At 50.4% G+C, this 12,210-nt stretch overlaps 2 protein-coding genes across 5 annotated transcripts in view; one reads left to right on the top strand and one right to left on the bottom strand.

The window, feature by feature from the left end:
- Window positions 1-1,263: 1,263 nt before the first annotated feature.
- On the bottom strand, window positions 1,264-10,312 carry TMEM213 (transmembrane protein 213). 2 transcript variants are annotated; one of them, XM_006145025.3, is made up of 3 exons: window positions 10,102-10,312; window positions 3,962-4,033; window positions 1,264-1,627 (listed from the first exon to the last, which is right to left on the bottom strand). In XM_006145025.3, the coding sequence occupies exons 1-3, from the start codon at window positions 10,244-10,246 to the stop codon at window positions 1,458-1,460; spliced, it is 387 nt and encodes a 128-aa protein (XP_006145087.1). In that variant the 5' UTR covers window positions 10,247-10,312; the 3' UTR covers window positions 1,264-1,457. The 2 variants fall into 2 exon arrangements, with proteins under 2 accessions (XP_006145087.1, XP_027626301.1); XM_027770500.1 differs by lacking the exon at window positions 3,962-4,033.
- The window catches only part of ATP6V0A4 (ATPase H+ transporting V0 subunit a4), an 84,637-nt gene continuing 82,664 nt past the window's right edge, over window positions 10,238-12,210 (top strand). For all 3 annotated transcript variants that reach the window (XM_006145027.2, XM_006145028.2, XM_006145026.2), the window contains exon 1: window positions 10,238-10,312. The gene's annotated coding sequence lies outside the window, so the exon portion shown is untranslated. The remainder of the gene's footprint in view (window positions 10,313-12,210) is intronic.

Here is a 12,210-nt window from a genome sequence, read left to right as displayed (position 1 = left end):
TGGCCCAGCGGCACGAGGAAGCAGGAAGTGATGGTGAAAACGCCGGTTCCCAGGGGCCGCACCTCGGGGCAGAGCAGTAGGGTCCGGAGCACACCAGCTCCAGCTCGCTGGAGGACACTCTAGGATACCAGGGACGGTGGGGGAAGGCTCCAGGCAGACCAAGCTGGACTCTGGGAAGTGGCCTCTGTCTGCAGGTGGGGTGGGAAGACAGCAGACCAGCAGAGGGGGTGGCAGCGAGAACTGAAGACACCGGGGCGAGCAGTGGGCCAGTCCTGGCTCCCAGGTGTGCAGAGAGCCAGGCCTGGCGATACGGCTGCGCTCAGGGGACTGAACGGCAGGCTGAGGAGTTTGTGCCCCTGGGAACTACTGAGATCGTCATCAGGAAATGGCAGGTTCGGGAGGGGGGCCCTGTAGGCTTCGAGAACAGAAGGGACTTCCCTGACCAGCTGAGGAGGGGCGAAGAAGGCCAGGACCAGGGTGCCTGCAGCGCAGGTGGTAGCCCAGGAGGCCATGGGAGCCATGAGGGAGGAAGAATGAAAGTCGAGAAGGACCAGCAATGTATGTCCCTGTGGGTGATTCTCTTATTTCAAAATGGTTTTGGTGCCCTTGACTGAACTGGTGGGAAGGTTGAGTTTGGTTTCGAATGTGTCGACTAACACATTAAATCTTACGTCTCCTGTGCACTTAGAAGAAAGCTACGGTTAAAACAGGAGCAGTTAGGAGCCAGTCCTATAGCCTCTTGGTTAAGAGAGCCGCATCCCACATGACAAACTGGTTCGAATCTCAGCCTGGGTGGCTTAAAAAACACCTTGGGTACGTGTGTGTGCCCAGCATTCTGACAGGATAGTGACACAGAGAGAAGGGATTGAGCACGGCCATGCCCCATTGTGGTGCTTTCTCCTTCTTTTTGCTCTCTGGTGAGTACCCTTGGGCAATTAAGAAAAAAACAGGGGCAATTTCTAGGAGACTATCCTGAGAAAGGGGTACATCAGGGCACAGAGAGCTGAAGGGTTTTTGCAGTCAGCCTGGCCGTATTTGGACCCCCGTCTTTGCCTGCCTTCTCCTTTAAAACAAACTGAAGCTTGGGCCAGTGGGTGGCATGGGGATTAAGGCACTGAATCCCCAGGAGCTGGGTGTGGGAGGAGAGTCTTACACTTGGAGAATGGAGGAGAAGGGATTGCATGGCCATCCTCACGTGGGGGCGCTTTCTCACTTTCCTCCTCCCTCTCTTCTCACCTGGGGGCACTTTCTCACTTTCCTCCTCCCTCTCTTGTCTCTTTCTGGCAAGCGTGCAAGCCCTACAGCAAAACCTAAAAATAAAACCAATAAAAAACAAGTCACTGGAGCTTAAAGGTGAAAACGACTTGAAAATGAAGGAAGTTGCTTTAGCAATACTCCCCTCCCACTGCATCCCTAAACTGGTGGTGCCTGCCCTTCACGGGCTGCGATGCCAAGTGTCACGCTTGCAGGCCCTTGGGCTCATCCGGGGTCAGCTTCATCAGCTTGTTCACACACAGCAGGATGAGGGTGAGAAACCAGAGACTCCAGCCAACGGCCGCCGCGATCCAGCCGTACTCGTCCACTCCGATGTGGCAGCACCGGGTAGCCAGCGGGCAGAAGTCCACATCTGGTGGGGAAGGGACAGTGAGAGCCACAGCGTGCATTCCCCCATCCCGCCCACCTCTTCCTTGACACTAACAATGACAAGAGCAACTGCTTTAGTGCAGCATTGAAGTGCTGCACAGAGAAGCCAATCCCACATGGAGGACCAGGGTTCAAGTCCTGGCCCTGGCGGCAGGAAAAACACGCCAGGTGTGCATGTATGCCCCGGGTCCTGGCGAGATGGAGAAGTGAAAGGAAAAGGACTGTGGTATAACCCGCCCTGTGAGGCTGTGCACGCTCTCCTACTCTCCCCCTGCACATAGGTGTGGATGCACCCTCTGGCATAAGGGAAAAAAATAACAAAAAACAGTAATATGTTAGCTAACATTTATAAACACTGTGTGCTGTGATTTTATATATGATTTATCCTCAAAAAGTGATGGGTACAATTCTTTTTTTTAAATTTTGCTATAAGGCACATGTGCTTGCCAGACAGAGACAGAGTGAGGGAGACAGAGAAAGTGAGAAAGTGCCCCCCAGGGAAGATGGCCGTGCCACAATCCCTTCTCCATTGTCCTTTCAGGATTTTGGACACGCATGCACAGGCACTTGGTATGCTTTTCAAGCCTTGGGTCTAGGACTTGAACTACACAGGGGCTACGTGAGATCCAGTGCCTTAACCACCACACCACCGGCTGGCCAGATAGACATCATTTTTTTTTTTTTTTAATTTGCTGTAGGGGGTACTAGCAGATGGCTTAGTAGTTATGGCACTGGGGCCCCACATGGCCAGCTGTGGTTTGAGTCCCAGGCCTAGTGGCTTGAAAATCATGCCAGGTGTTTGTGCATATATACCCAAAATCCCTGGAAGAGAAAGGATTGTGGAGTGGCCATTCCCCAGGGGCAGGACTCCAAAGCTAATGTGATTTCTCACGTTCCCTCACACTGTCTCTCTCTGGTTAGGACATGTGCCTAATGGCAAAAACCTTAAAAAAAATTGCTATACGTATGTGCACTTGCCAGAGAGAGAGAGAGAGTAAGAGAGAGAGTGGGAAACACCTGCCAGCGGGACAGCCACATCGCAATCCCCTCTCCTCCCTTCTCTTGGAATTTGGGCATGCGTGCACATGTACTTAGTGCATTTTTCTTCCTTCCTTCTTTCCTTCCTTTCTTTCTTCTTTCTTTTATTTACTTTGCTATAGGATGCATGTGCTTGCTGCAGAGAGCGGGAGAGCGAGAAAGTAAGAAAGCAGCCCCCCAGGAGAAGTGGCCGCAGTATAATCCCTTCTCCCCTATTCTTAAGACTTGGGGCGCACACCTACATGTGCCTAGCCTGTTTTTCAGCTGCCAGGTCTGGGACTCAACTCTCTGTGTCGGTCATGTAGGATCCGGCAGCCTTAACCACCGCACTACCAGGTGGCCCTATAGGTACAATTTTTATTCCTGTTTTACATGAAGAAATAGAGGCTGTAACTTGCCCAAGGTCACAAGATGGTGGGACTTGAGTGCAAACCCAAGTCTGCAGGACTCCAAAGCTAATAACCTCCCCGGTACTCTTGCCTATCACCCTGCTTTGTAAAGACCAGAAGTAAACATATCTGGTCGTTCAGTGAGGGCTGGATCGAGGGAGCTGGACTTAAAGATGAATTTCCATTAGGACATGTGTAGCCGTGGCTGTCGCATGAATTACTGAGCTCCCGGCTGCTGGAAGTAGCCAAGTAGGGGCTGAAACGAAGTATGACGGGCACCAAACCACACTTCCTCACTGAGCAGAAGTTGGACTAGCTGCACGCGATGGCCTCTCCGCCTCCAAACTTCTGCACGCGTTTGAATCCAGGGTGTTTTGGGGAGTTGACTTGGGAACGGGTCATTAAAGCTACTCATGCCAAAGACTGTGAGCCTAGATGGAGAAAGCTTTTTAAATTTTTTTTTGGAGAGGTTTTCGCTATAGGGCGCATGCGCTTGCCCGACAGAGAGACAGAAAGCGAGAAACCCCGCCCCCCCCCGCCCCCCCCCGGGGGGGGGGGATGGTCACGCCGCAATCCCTTCTCCTCATTCTCCTCTCGGGATCTTGGGCACACATGCACAGGCGGTGAGTTTTAGGCCACCGGGTTCGGGACGCAAACCGCGGTCAACTACGTGGGAGTCCAGTGACATAGCCATTACGCTAACTGCTGGTTCCCGAGACAGCTTTTCAGACCTGCTCTGCAAACGGTTCTGGGACAAACCACGCCAGCACCCAGGAAGGCCAGGCGGGCACTCGGCCGCCTGAGGCCAATAGACAGAAGGCAAGGGGTTTAAATTTCTCCCCCAGGTTCAGGGCCAGCTCTAGGGTTTAGCAACGGCAGGAGAAGCTTACTGGGGCACTGCTCCAGGGTCATGGCATCTGGGTGGACGGTTGCCAAGGCTGAGTTGTTGCTGCTGCTCGTTTCTGGAAGAAAAGGCAGGAGACAGTCTCAGGTAGTAGGACAAGCCATCCCCAGACATAGAGTTTGAAATAATTTTTGTGAGGTCAGCAGGTTGAGTAAGGCATTGGATTCCCACATAGCTAACCATGGTTCAAGTCCTGGACCCACTGACTTGAAAATCACGCTGGGTTGGGGCCAGCATATAGCATAGTGGTTATGTTTTTGGACGCCTCCCACATTGCCGACCACAGTTTGAATCCCAGACCAGGTGGCTTGAAACTCATGCTGGACCCATGTGCGTGCGCGCCCGCCCAAGATCCCAGGAGGAAAATGGAGGAGAAGGGATTGTGATGTGGCCATCCCCCCATAGGGCGATTTCTCACTTTCTGTCTTTCTGTCCCTCTGGCAAGCCCACTGGACCTATGGCAAAAAAACAAACAAACAAACAAACAAACAAAAACTCTCCAGAAAATAAAGAAAAGAAAAAAATCACGCCACGTATGTGTGCATGAGAGCCCAAAATCCTAAAAGGAGGGGGAAGAGGAAGGGATTGCAGGGAAACCATCCCTCTAGGGGAGGGTGATTTCTCAGTTTTCTTCTCTGAAAAAAAAAAAAAAAAGATAAGTCAGTAGTGAGTTCTATAAGTGTTACAGACGTCCCAGTGGAAGCATACAAGTGTGTGCAAAGCCGACTCCCTGCATGGACTACACTGTGTTGTTCCCCGCCCTCCCCCACCCAATGTGCTGTACTTGGAGGCTGGACCTTTAAGGAGGTAATTAGGGGTGAATGAGGTCATGTGGGTGGGCCCCTAATCCAGTCTGACTGTTCCCCTTGTAAGAGGGAGACACCAGCAGTGCACGTGCACAGAGGAGAGCCCGCACGTGCAGAGCAGGCGGCAGGCAGCCTTCCGCCAGCTGAGGAGAAAAGCAAACCTGCCCACACCTTAGCCTTAGGCTTCTGCCTCCAGAACTATGAGAAGATAAACGCGTTGTGTTTCTTTCTTTAATTCTGCCAGAGGGTGCATGTACTCACTGGAGACAGAGAGGGAAAGGGAGAAATCAGCCCCCAGGGTTGATGGCCACACTGCAACCCCTTCTCCTCTGTTTCCCGCTCAGGATTTTGAGCACGCACATGCACTTGGCATGGCTTTCAAGCTGCTGGATCCAGGACTTGAACCATGCAGTTGGCTGTGTGGGATCCAGTCACTTTAACCACCACGCTGCTCATGGGCCTGTCAATTCGTGGTTTAAGCAGTCCTGGCAGCCATGGAGCCAGCAGGTGGCATGGTGGTTAAGGGCACTGAACTCCCACATGGTCAACTGCAGTTCAAGTCCTGGACCTGGTGGTTTGCTTTCTCACTTTCTCTCTCTCTCTCTAACTCAGTCTCTCTTAAATTAAAATATAAATAAGTGGGTAAGTAAATAAAATAATTTTTTGAGAGGTTTTTGCCATAGGGCACATGTGCTCACCTGAAAGCCAGAGACAGAAAGAGAGAAATCACCCCCCAGGGGGAATGGGCACACTGCCAATCCCTTCTCCTCTATTCTCCTCTTGGGATCTTGGGCACACACACACACATGCCCAGCATGAGTTCAAGCCACCGGGTCTGGGACTCGAACCATGTTTGATTACATGGGAGTCCAGCCACATAGTCATTATGGCAACTGCTAGTCCTAATAAAATAATTCTAAAAAAAAAAAAAAAGTAGTCCTGGCAGCCCGAACCGGCAGGTGCACTCCCCTTTTGCCTTCACTCGTCCTCATTCGGAGATGCACTGTCTTCCGTTCTCACTGCCCTTCAGTGCTCAAGGCCTGCTGTGATGGCTCCGAACCCTCTGTGAGCTGCTTTCCACGCACAAAAGGCTTTTCCAGTATATATGAAAACAATCACTGAAATTTTGAAATGTGTTTTTTAAGTTCACCTTTTTCTTTCTCCCATGAGCATGCATAAATGAGACAGGACCCCCCACAGAGCCTTCACACCTCGACCCACCCCCAGCCTCTGCCAGCCCCATCACAGGCACGCGCACACCCGGCGTGTGCAGGGAGGTCTCGAACCCGGAACCTTACGTGGGTCAGGCTCCCAGAGTGTCATGTTACTACTGCGCCACTATCTGGCCCTGAGATGTTTTTCATAGCTATCTTCAATTTCCTTAAAAACTTGAACAAATAAACATCGAAACCTGATCTTGATTCTTTATTTCCAAGGGTTTTGATGCTGTTACCCAGGCAGTGGTTGTCCAAAAAGTTGAACAAGTCCAGAGACTGCTGAGATAGGCAGCACTTAGACTTGTTCCCTGGTGAATAAGCAAGGAACAGAAAGATAACAAGAACTTTAGCAGAAATTCCTGAAGTTCTGCGAGTTTGGGAGTGGGGCTAGGCAAAGGGGAGGAACATAAAGATCCCTGAAGAAAAGCCATTTTCTGTGCCCCTTCAGTCACTCAGGGCCATCGATGACCTAGGTCCACGCAGTCCACTACGGCAGCCACTAGCCACTGGTGGCCTTTTAAATGAAAATTAAATTAAGTGGGAGCTGGCAGGTGGCGTGGTGGTTAAGGGCGCTGGACTCCCACATGGCCAACGGCCAGACCTGGCGGCTTGCTTTCTCACTTCCCTCCTCTCTCTCATACTCTGTCCCTCTCTGGTCAAGTTAAAAGAGATAAATAAAGTAAAGTTCAATAAAGTACTTCTAAAAAAATTAAATTAAGTTGAAAATGCATGTCCAGCCTCAGTGGCACAGCTGACAGGACACTGCTGCTCCCTTTGCACCTGTGCACGCCCACGGCCCTGGCTGGGGGAGGATTGTAGCAAAGCGAGACTCTGTCAGGGTACCTGTCCTTCTCTCTCTCTCATGAAATAAAGAAATCAACTTTAAAAAAGTATTCAGGGACCAGCATGGTTACATCACTGGACTCCCACTTAGCTGATGGCGGTTCCAGTCCTGGACCTGGTAGCTTAAACTCACCTTGGGTGCATGTGCGTGTGTGCCCGAGATCCCAGTGGAGAATGGAGGAGAAGAGATTGCGGCGTGGCCAGAAATCACCCGGGGGAAGATTTCTCGCTTTCTGTCTCTCTGTCTCTCCCATAAGTGCACGTGCCATAGCAAAAATCTCTCTTACAAGAAAAAAAAAATTCAGGGAGCCAGCAGGAGGTGTAGTAATTAAGACACTGGACTTCCATGTGGTAACTGCAGTTCGAGTCCCAGACCTGGCAGCTTGAAACTCACACCAGGTGCATATGCGTGCATGCCCAAAATCCCCAGAGGAGAATAGAGGAAAAGGGAGTGCGGGGTGGCCATCCCCCCTGGGGGGGTGATTTCTCGTTTTCTGTCTCTCTGTCTCTCTGGCAAACACATGTGCCCTATAGCAAAAATGTCTTTAAAAATATATTCAGAAGCTAGTAAGTGGTGTGGTGGTTGGGGCACTGGACTCCCCACATGGCTGATGGTGGTTCAAGTCCCAGACCTGGCGGCTTGCTTTCTCACCTTCCCTCTCTCTGTCTCACTGTGGCGAGCACATGTTCCCTATAGCAAATTCAAAAATAATTATAAATAATGATTAATAATATTTTTCTTTTTTAAAGAGAGGAAAAAATAATTTAATTGCACTTTGGGGCCAGCAGGGGGCATGGTATTTAAGGCAGCTGGATCTTACATGGCTGATTATGGCTTTGAGATTTTTGCATGCCCCAAATCCTGAGAGCAGAAATGAAAGAGAAGGGTTTGTGGTGTGGCCATCCCTCCTCAGGAGTGATTTCTCACTTTTCTCTTTCTCTCTCTGTCTCTCTCTGGCAAGCACAGATGCCCTATAGCATAAAAAATAATAATAATAAATCTGCCTCCTGGTCACATTAGCCCCATTGTAATTGTTCAATTTTCATATGTGGACACCAGCTACCGTATTAGAAGCACAAGAGCGATACGGAACATTCCGGTCATCAAAGAAAGTTCTCTCAGCACTAATGCCATCATCTAGGTGGATCAAAAGCAAGACATTGATTTTGGAGAACCTTTCTGGAATTACGTTGCTATTCAATCTGCTTATCTGGAAGTGGAAAAAAAAGTAGGTTTGAAAACTCTCCAGGCCCACCGAAGATAGGTCAGCGTGTCCTTCAGAGGCGCCTGTGGCCACAGAGCAGGACAGCTAGAAGTCTGTTGTTTAGCCAGAGCCATGAAATTGCTGCCCAGACTGACTTTATGCCCCCTTCCCCCAGAGCCACTCCAACGTCCAACTCCAAGAGCGGCCATTACCTTGATGCAATCTGCGACTGTGAATTATTTACAGCTCAGTGGCTTACAGCTTGGTCTTTATTTGTCCTGGAAAACTTGATTCCTCAACATTTTAATTTTCTTTTTAACCCAGACAACTTCCTTGGCCCCGACTTTCTTTATTCTTTTTCTTTTCTTTTCTTTCTTTTTTTTCTTTTGAGAGAGGTTTTTGCTACAGGGTGTGTGCACTTGCTGGAAAGAGAGAGAGAGACAGAGAGACAGAAAGCGAGAAGTCATTCCCCAGGGGGGGCTGGCCATGTCGCGGCCCCTTCTCCATTCTCCTCTTGGGATTTCGGGCGCGGTCCCTTCTCCATTCTCCTCTTGGGATTTCGGGCATGCATGCACACGTGCCCAGTGTGAGTTTTAAGCCACTGGGTCCAGGACTCGAACCGAGGTCGACTACATGGGAGTCCAGCGACATAACCATTACAGCATCTGCTGGTCCCTTGGCTCCTCTACACTCAGAATGGACATGGTCTTCCTCCAGAGCAAGCAGCGGTAAACTGCTGAAACCACGTGAAGTTGCCATTCGTCTGGGACAAAGATCATTCAGTAGCAGGCTCGTGTGTGGTTCGGCCAGAACGGGCCAGGTGAAAATTCCCCACAGTTTAGAGTTCGTCCCCCCTCCTTGCGATGGGGGGCAGTCAGGGACTAACATTTGCAATCACTTCCAAAGTAAGGGCTCCTGGACGGCCTGACAATTCAGTGCAGCTAAAACGGTCAGTATTTTGGAGCCCTGTTAAAAGGAAGGCATTTTGAGACTACCCAGGATGGGACCGCCGCTCTTATTTGGAGGCATGCGCTGACAAAACCGCTCGAGCGTGTTTACTGTGTGCGGTGCAGTCACCGTTTCCTCTTCCCACAGCTCCGTCAATAAGCACCCTGATTATCCCTACGTTATAGGTGAGGAAACCGGAGCACAGAGAGGTCACGATTTCCTCAAGGTCACACAGCTCCTAAGATGTAGAAGTCAGAGCCGGGTTGAGATACTGGGGCTTTCAGAGGCCACACTCTGAGGCCGCCACATGGAGTCTCTGGCGTGGCGACAGGAGACTCAGGATTGGAGAGACAGCAGCAGCCCCAGGGGAGAGGGGAGCAGGTTTGGGTCTGGAGTGGTGGGGCACATGCCAGAGTGCAGGGCAGGCGGTGCCCTGAGGGTGCCCATGGCAAGAGCACAGCTGGAAGCGAAGCCAAAAGCTGGAGCAGGTAGAGGTTCCCTCTGGTCCTTCTGCCATGAGGGCAGGGCCCCGCCTGGGGGATCCAGGCCTTATGAGAAAACGGGTGACAGCCCGATATTCCTGGTGCCCGGAGGAGGCGAGAGAGTGGTAGACAGCCAATGGCAACGTTCCTGGCATTCGGTTCTGTGAAAGCACCAGGACAGGGCCAGAGGGCCAGAGGGCCAGAGCACCCCAGGTGAGGAAAGTTAGGCACGACAGAGGGCGGATTATTAGACCGCGGCACCCAGGGGAGCTGGGCAGCCGCACACCCAGAGAGGTCCTTTGAGACCAGTTTGGTCCCTGGTGGGTGAGCCCCTGGCAAATTGCTTATTGCTTTCCCCTCTTTTTCCATCACAAAGGCCGACACAAGTGACTGCTGCTGTCCTGGCTGAGGAGTTGAGAACCTGATCTTGGTCTCTGGCAAAGCCTAGACGGCCCCCCACCCCCCATCTCGACGTGCTGCGGCTGCCTGATCCTTCAGATGAGAAAGTGCCGTTTCCTCTTTGTGAGGGACCAACCCTGGTCGAGGAATCCTCGCCCTCCTCCTCCCTCCCCTCCCTCTTTCTGCCCCCTCCCTGCGTGACCAAGAACACAGCTCACACTCCTACCTGCCCAGCAAGCCGAGTGGAAGGAGGCGAAGACCAGGCTGAGGAGCAGGGCGGCCCAGGTGGCAGACGGGAGGCACTGCCTCCCCGCCAGGGCGGCATCTGTTTGGACGGTCCCGGTGGAGCTGTGCTGAGGGCTGAGTGCCATGTGTGGCGTGTCTGCGCTGTGAGGTGACTCCTGTCCTGCAGGAGCTGGAGAGCGACTCTGCTAGAGGTGAACTTCTGCTCTGTGTTGGGGGAATAGAAGGGGTGGAGCAAAGGCAGCCTGGCCTGTCACACCCCTCTTACCTCTGCATAGGGAGCCAGCTGCACTGGCTGAGGGAGGAGAGGCAATTTAGGTTCTTTGCGGTTACATGTTGTCCCTACTGAGAAGAAAGACAGGGGAGGAGAGGGGACGTGGGTCCTGCTGGTTCCTTGGAATGGGTTTGCTGCCCTTCCATCGGCAGTATAGCGTGGGTCCTCTGCTCCATTTTGCTCAGTATTGATTGAATGCCTGCTGTGTGTACTTCACTGTGCTGAAGTTTGGGACTATCTTTCCTCAGAATGCTTCTGTTACAAACGCACATTATTAAAGCCCAGAGCAGTGTTTCAGGAGTGACTAAGGAAGGACGTAGTAGCTTGAGTCTCAACAGCAAGAGGCTTCACCTGCCGATGGAGTGCTCTATGGAGAAAACGGCATTTGAGTTGGGCCTTGAAGGAAGGTAGAATTTTTTTTAAAGAATTATCATTTATTCATTTATTTATTTAATTGCATTTGTTATTATTTCTTTCAATTTCACCTGAGAGAGAGAGAAAGGGAAAATGAGAAAGCAAGTCACCAAATCTGGGACTCAAACCACAGTTGGCCATGTGGGAATCCAGCACCCTTAACCACCATGCCACCTGCCAGTCCCAGGATAGAATTTTGACAGGTAGGGAGAAGAGGGCATTGAAGGTAGAAAAGACAAGTGAACAAAGGTCAGAGGTGAGGTGGTGCTCAGAGGTCCACTGTGACCACTGTACTGATTCATGTAAGTGCCCATGGGAGGGTTAGGTGGGGAGTGGAGGGAAGAGTCGTGAAGAGTCAGGAGGCTGGGCTTCTGGGTGCCAGGCTGGGGAGTTGGGAAAAAAGCCAGAAAGCAAGAAGGGGATGCTTTGTGAAGATTATTTTTAAGAATATTTTTTAAAATTTTAGCTTTATTTTATTTATTTATTTTTAATTTGACAAGAGAGAGAGAAAGTGAGAAGACAAGCCGCCAGGTCCAGGACTCAAACTGCGGTCAGCCATTTAGGAGTCCAACACCCTTAACCACCATGCCACCTGTCAGCTCCTTTGGAAGAGTTTGAGCTGAGAATTAACTGAGTTTGAGCTCTGGCCTTTGGTTTTAAATATTTATTAAATATCTACCATGTGTATAAAAAGCATCATTCTAGGCATCTGAGACTCACAGATGACTAAGATATGGTACCTGCCCTTAAGGAGAGCACAATTCAGCAATGACTAAGCAGTGAAAAAAATTGCAAGGCAATATAGCAATACTTAAGATATTGGTCTCTTCCACAGTTATAGGAATATAAAAGAGGGAGTGATTAAATCTGCTGGAGAGGTACAGAGGAAGGATGTTCACAGAGGAAATGACATTTGAGCTGGGTATTAAAGTTTGTACAAGGGATCATCCAAAAATTCACTGAACACATGTATTATGAGAACACTATGCATGGATTTAAATTTTTTTACACAAAAATACTCATTTTAATTTCATTTTTTCACAAACTTTTTCAATTCCCTTGTATGTGCAGATGGGAGTTGACAAGCTTTTCAAGTAAAAGGAATCGCACATACAAAGGCAAGAGCATTGTCTGTGTTCATGCAGGCCTGTCAGGTGTGGATATGTGCATTGTGTTCCTGCATAGGCAGGGCCTGGTGAGAGAGAGAGGATGGAATCTAGCTCATTCAAAGCTGTGTGGAAGGGTAGGCAAGCTAGGTATAAACCTAGAGTAAGGACTCCTATAGTAGTTACAGTAGGAAAGCAGCCCAGAGGAGGCACTGTGGGATTTTTTTTTTTTTTAAGGTTTTTGCCATAGGGTGCGTGTGCACAACAGAAAGAAGGGAAGTGAGAAATCACCCCCCCA

This window comes from Tupaia chinensis, unplaced genomic scaffold (genome assembly GCF_000334495.1).
Source record: "Tupaia chinensis unplaced genomic scaffold, TupChi_1.0 Scaffold000140_1, whole genome shotgun sequence".
NCBI lineage: Eukaryota > Metazoa > Chordata > Mammalia > Scandentia > Tupaiidae > Tupaia > Tupaia belangeri.
The sequence above is the reverse complement of the archived record's forward strand: the minus strand, read 5'-3'. Positions and strand labels throughout refer to the sequence as shown.

Coding starts and splice junctions, on each gene's coding strand:
- TMEM213 (XM_006145025.3), bottom strand. CDS start 10,246: ATGGCACTCAGCCCTCAGCACAGCTCCACCGGGACCGTCCAAACAGAT. Junction 4,034..10,101: donor CCACTCGGCTTGCTGGGCAG/GTAGGAGTGTGA, acceptor CTTTTCTTCCAG/AAACGAGCAGCAGCAACAAC. Junction 1,628..3,961: donor GACCCTGGAGCAGTGCCCCA/GTAAGCTTCTCC, acceptor CTTCCCCACCAG/ATGTGGACTTCTGCCCGCTG.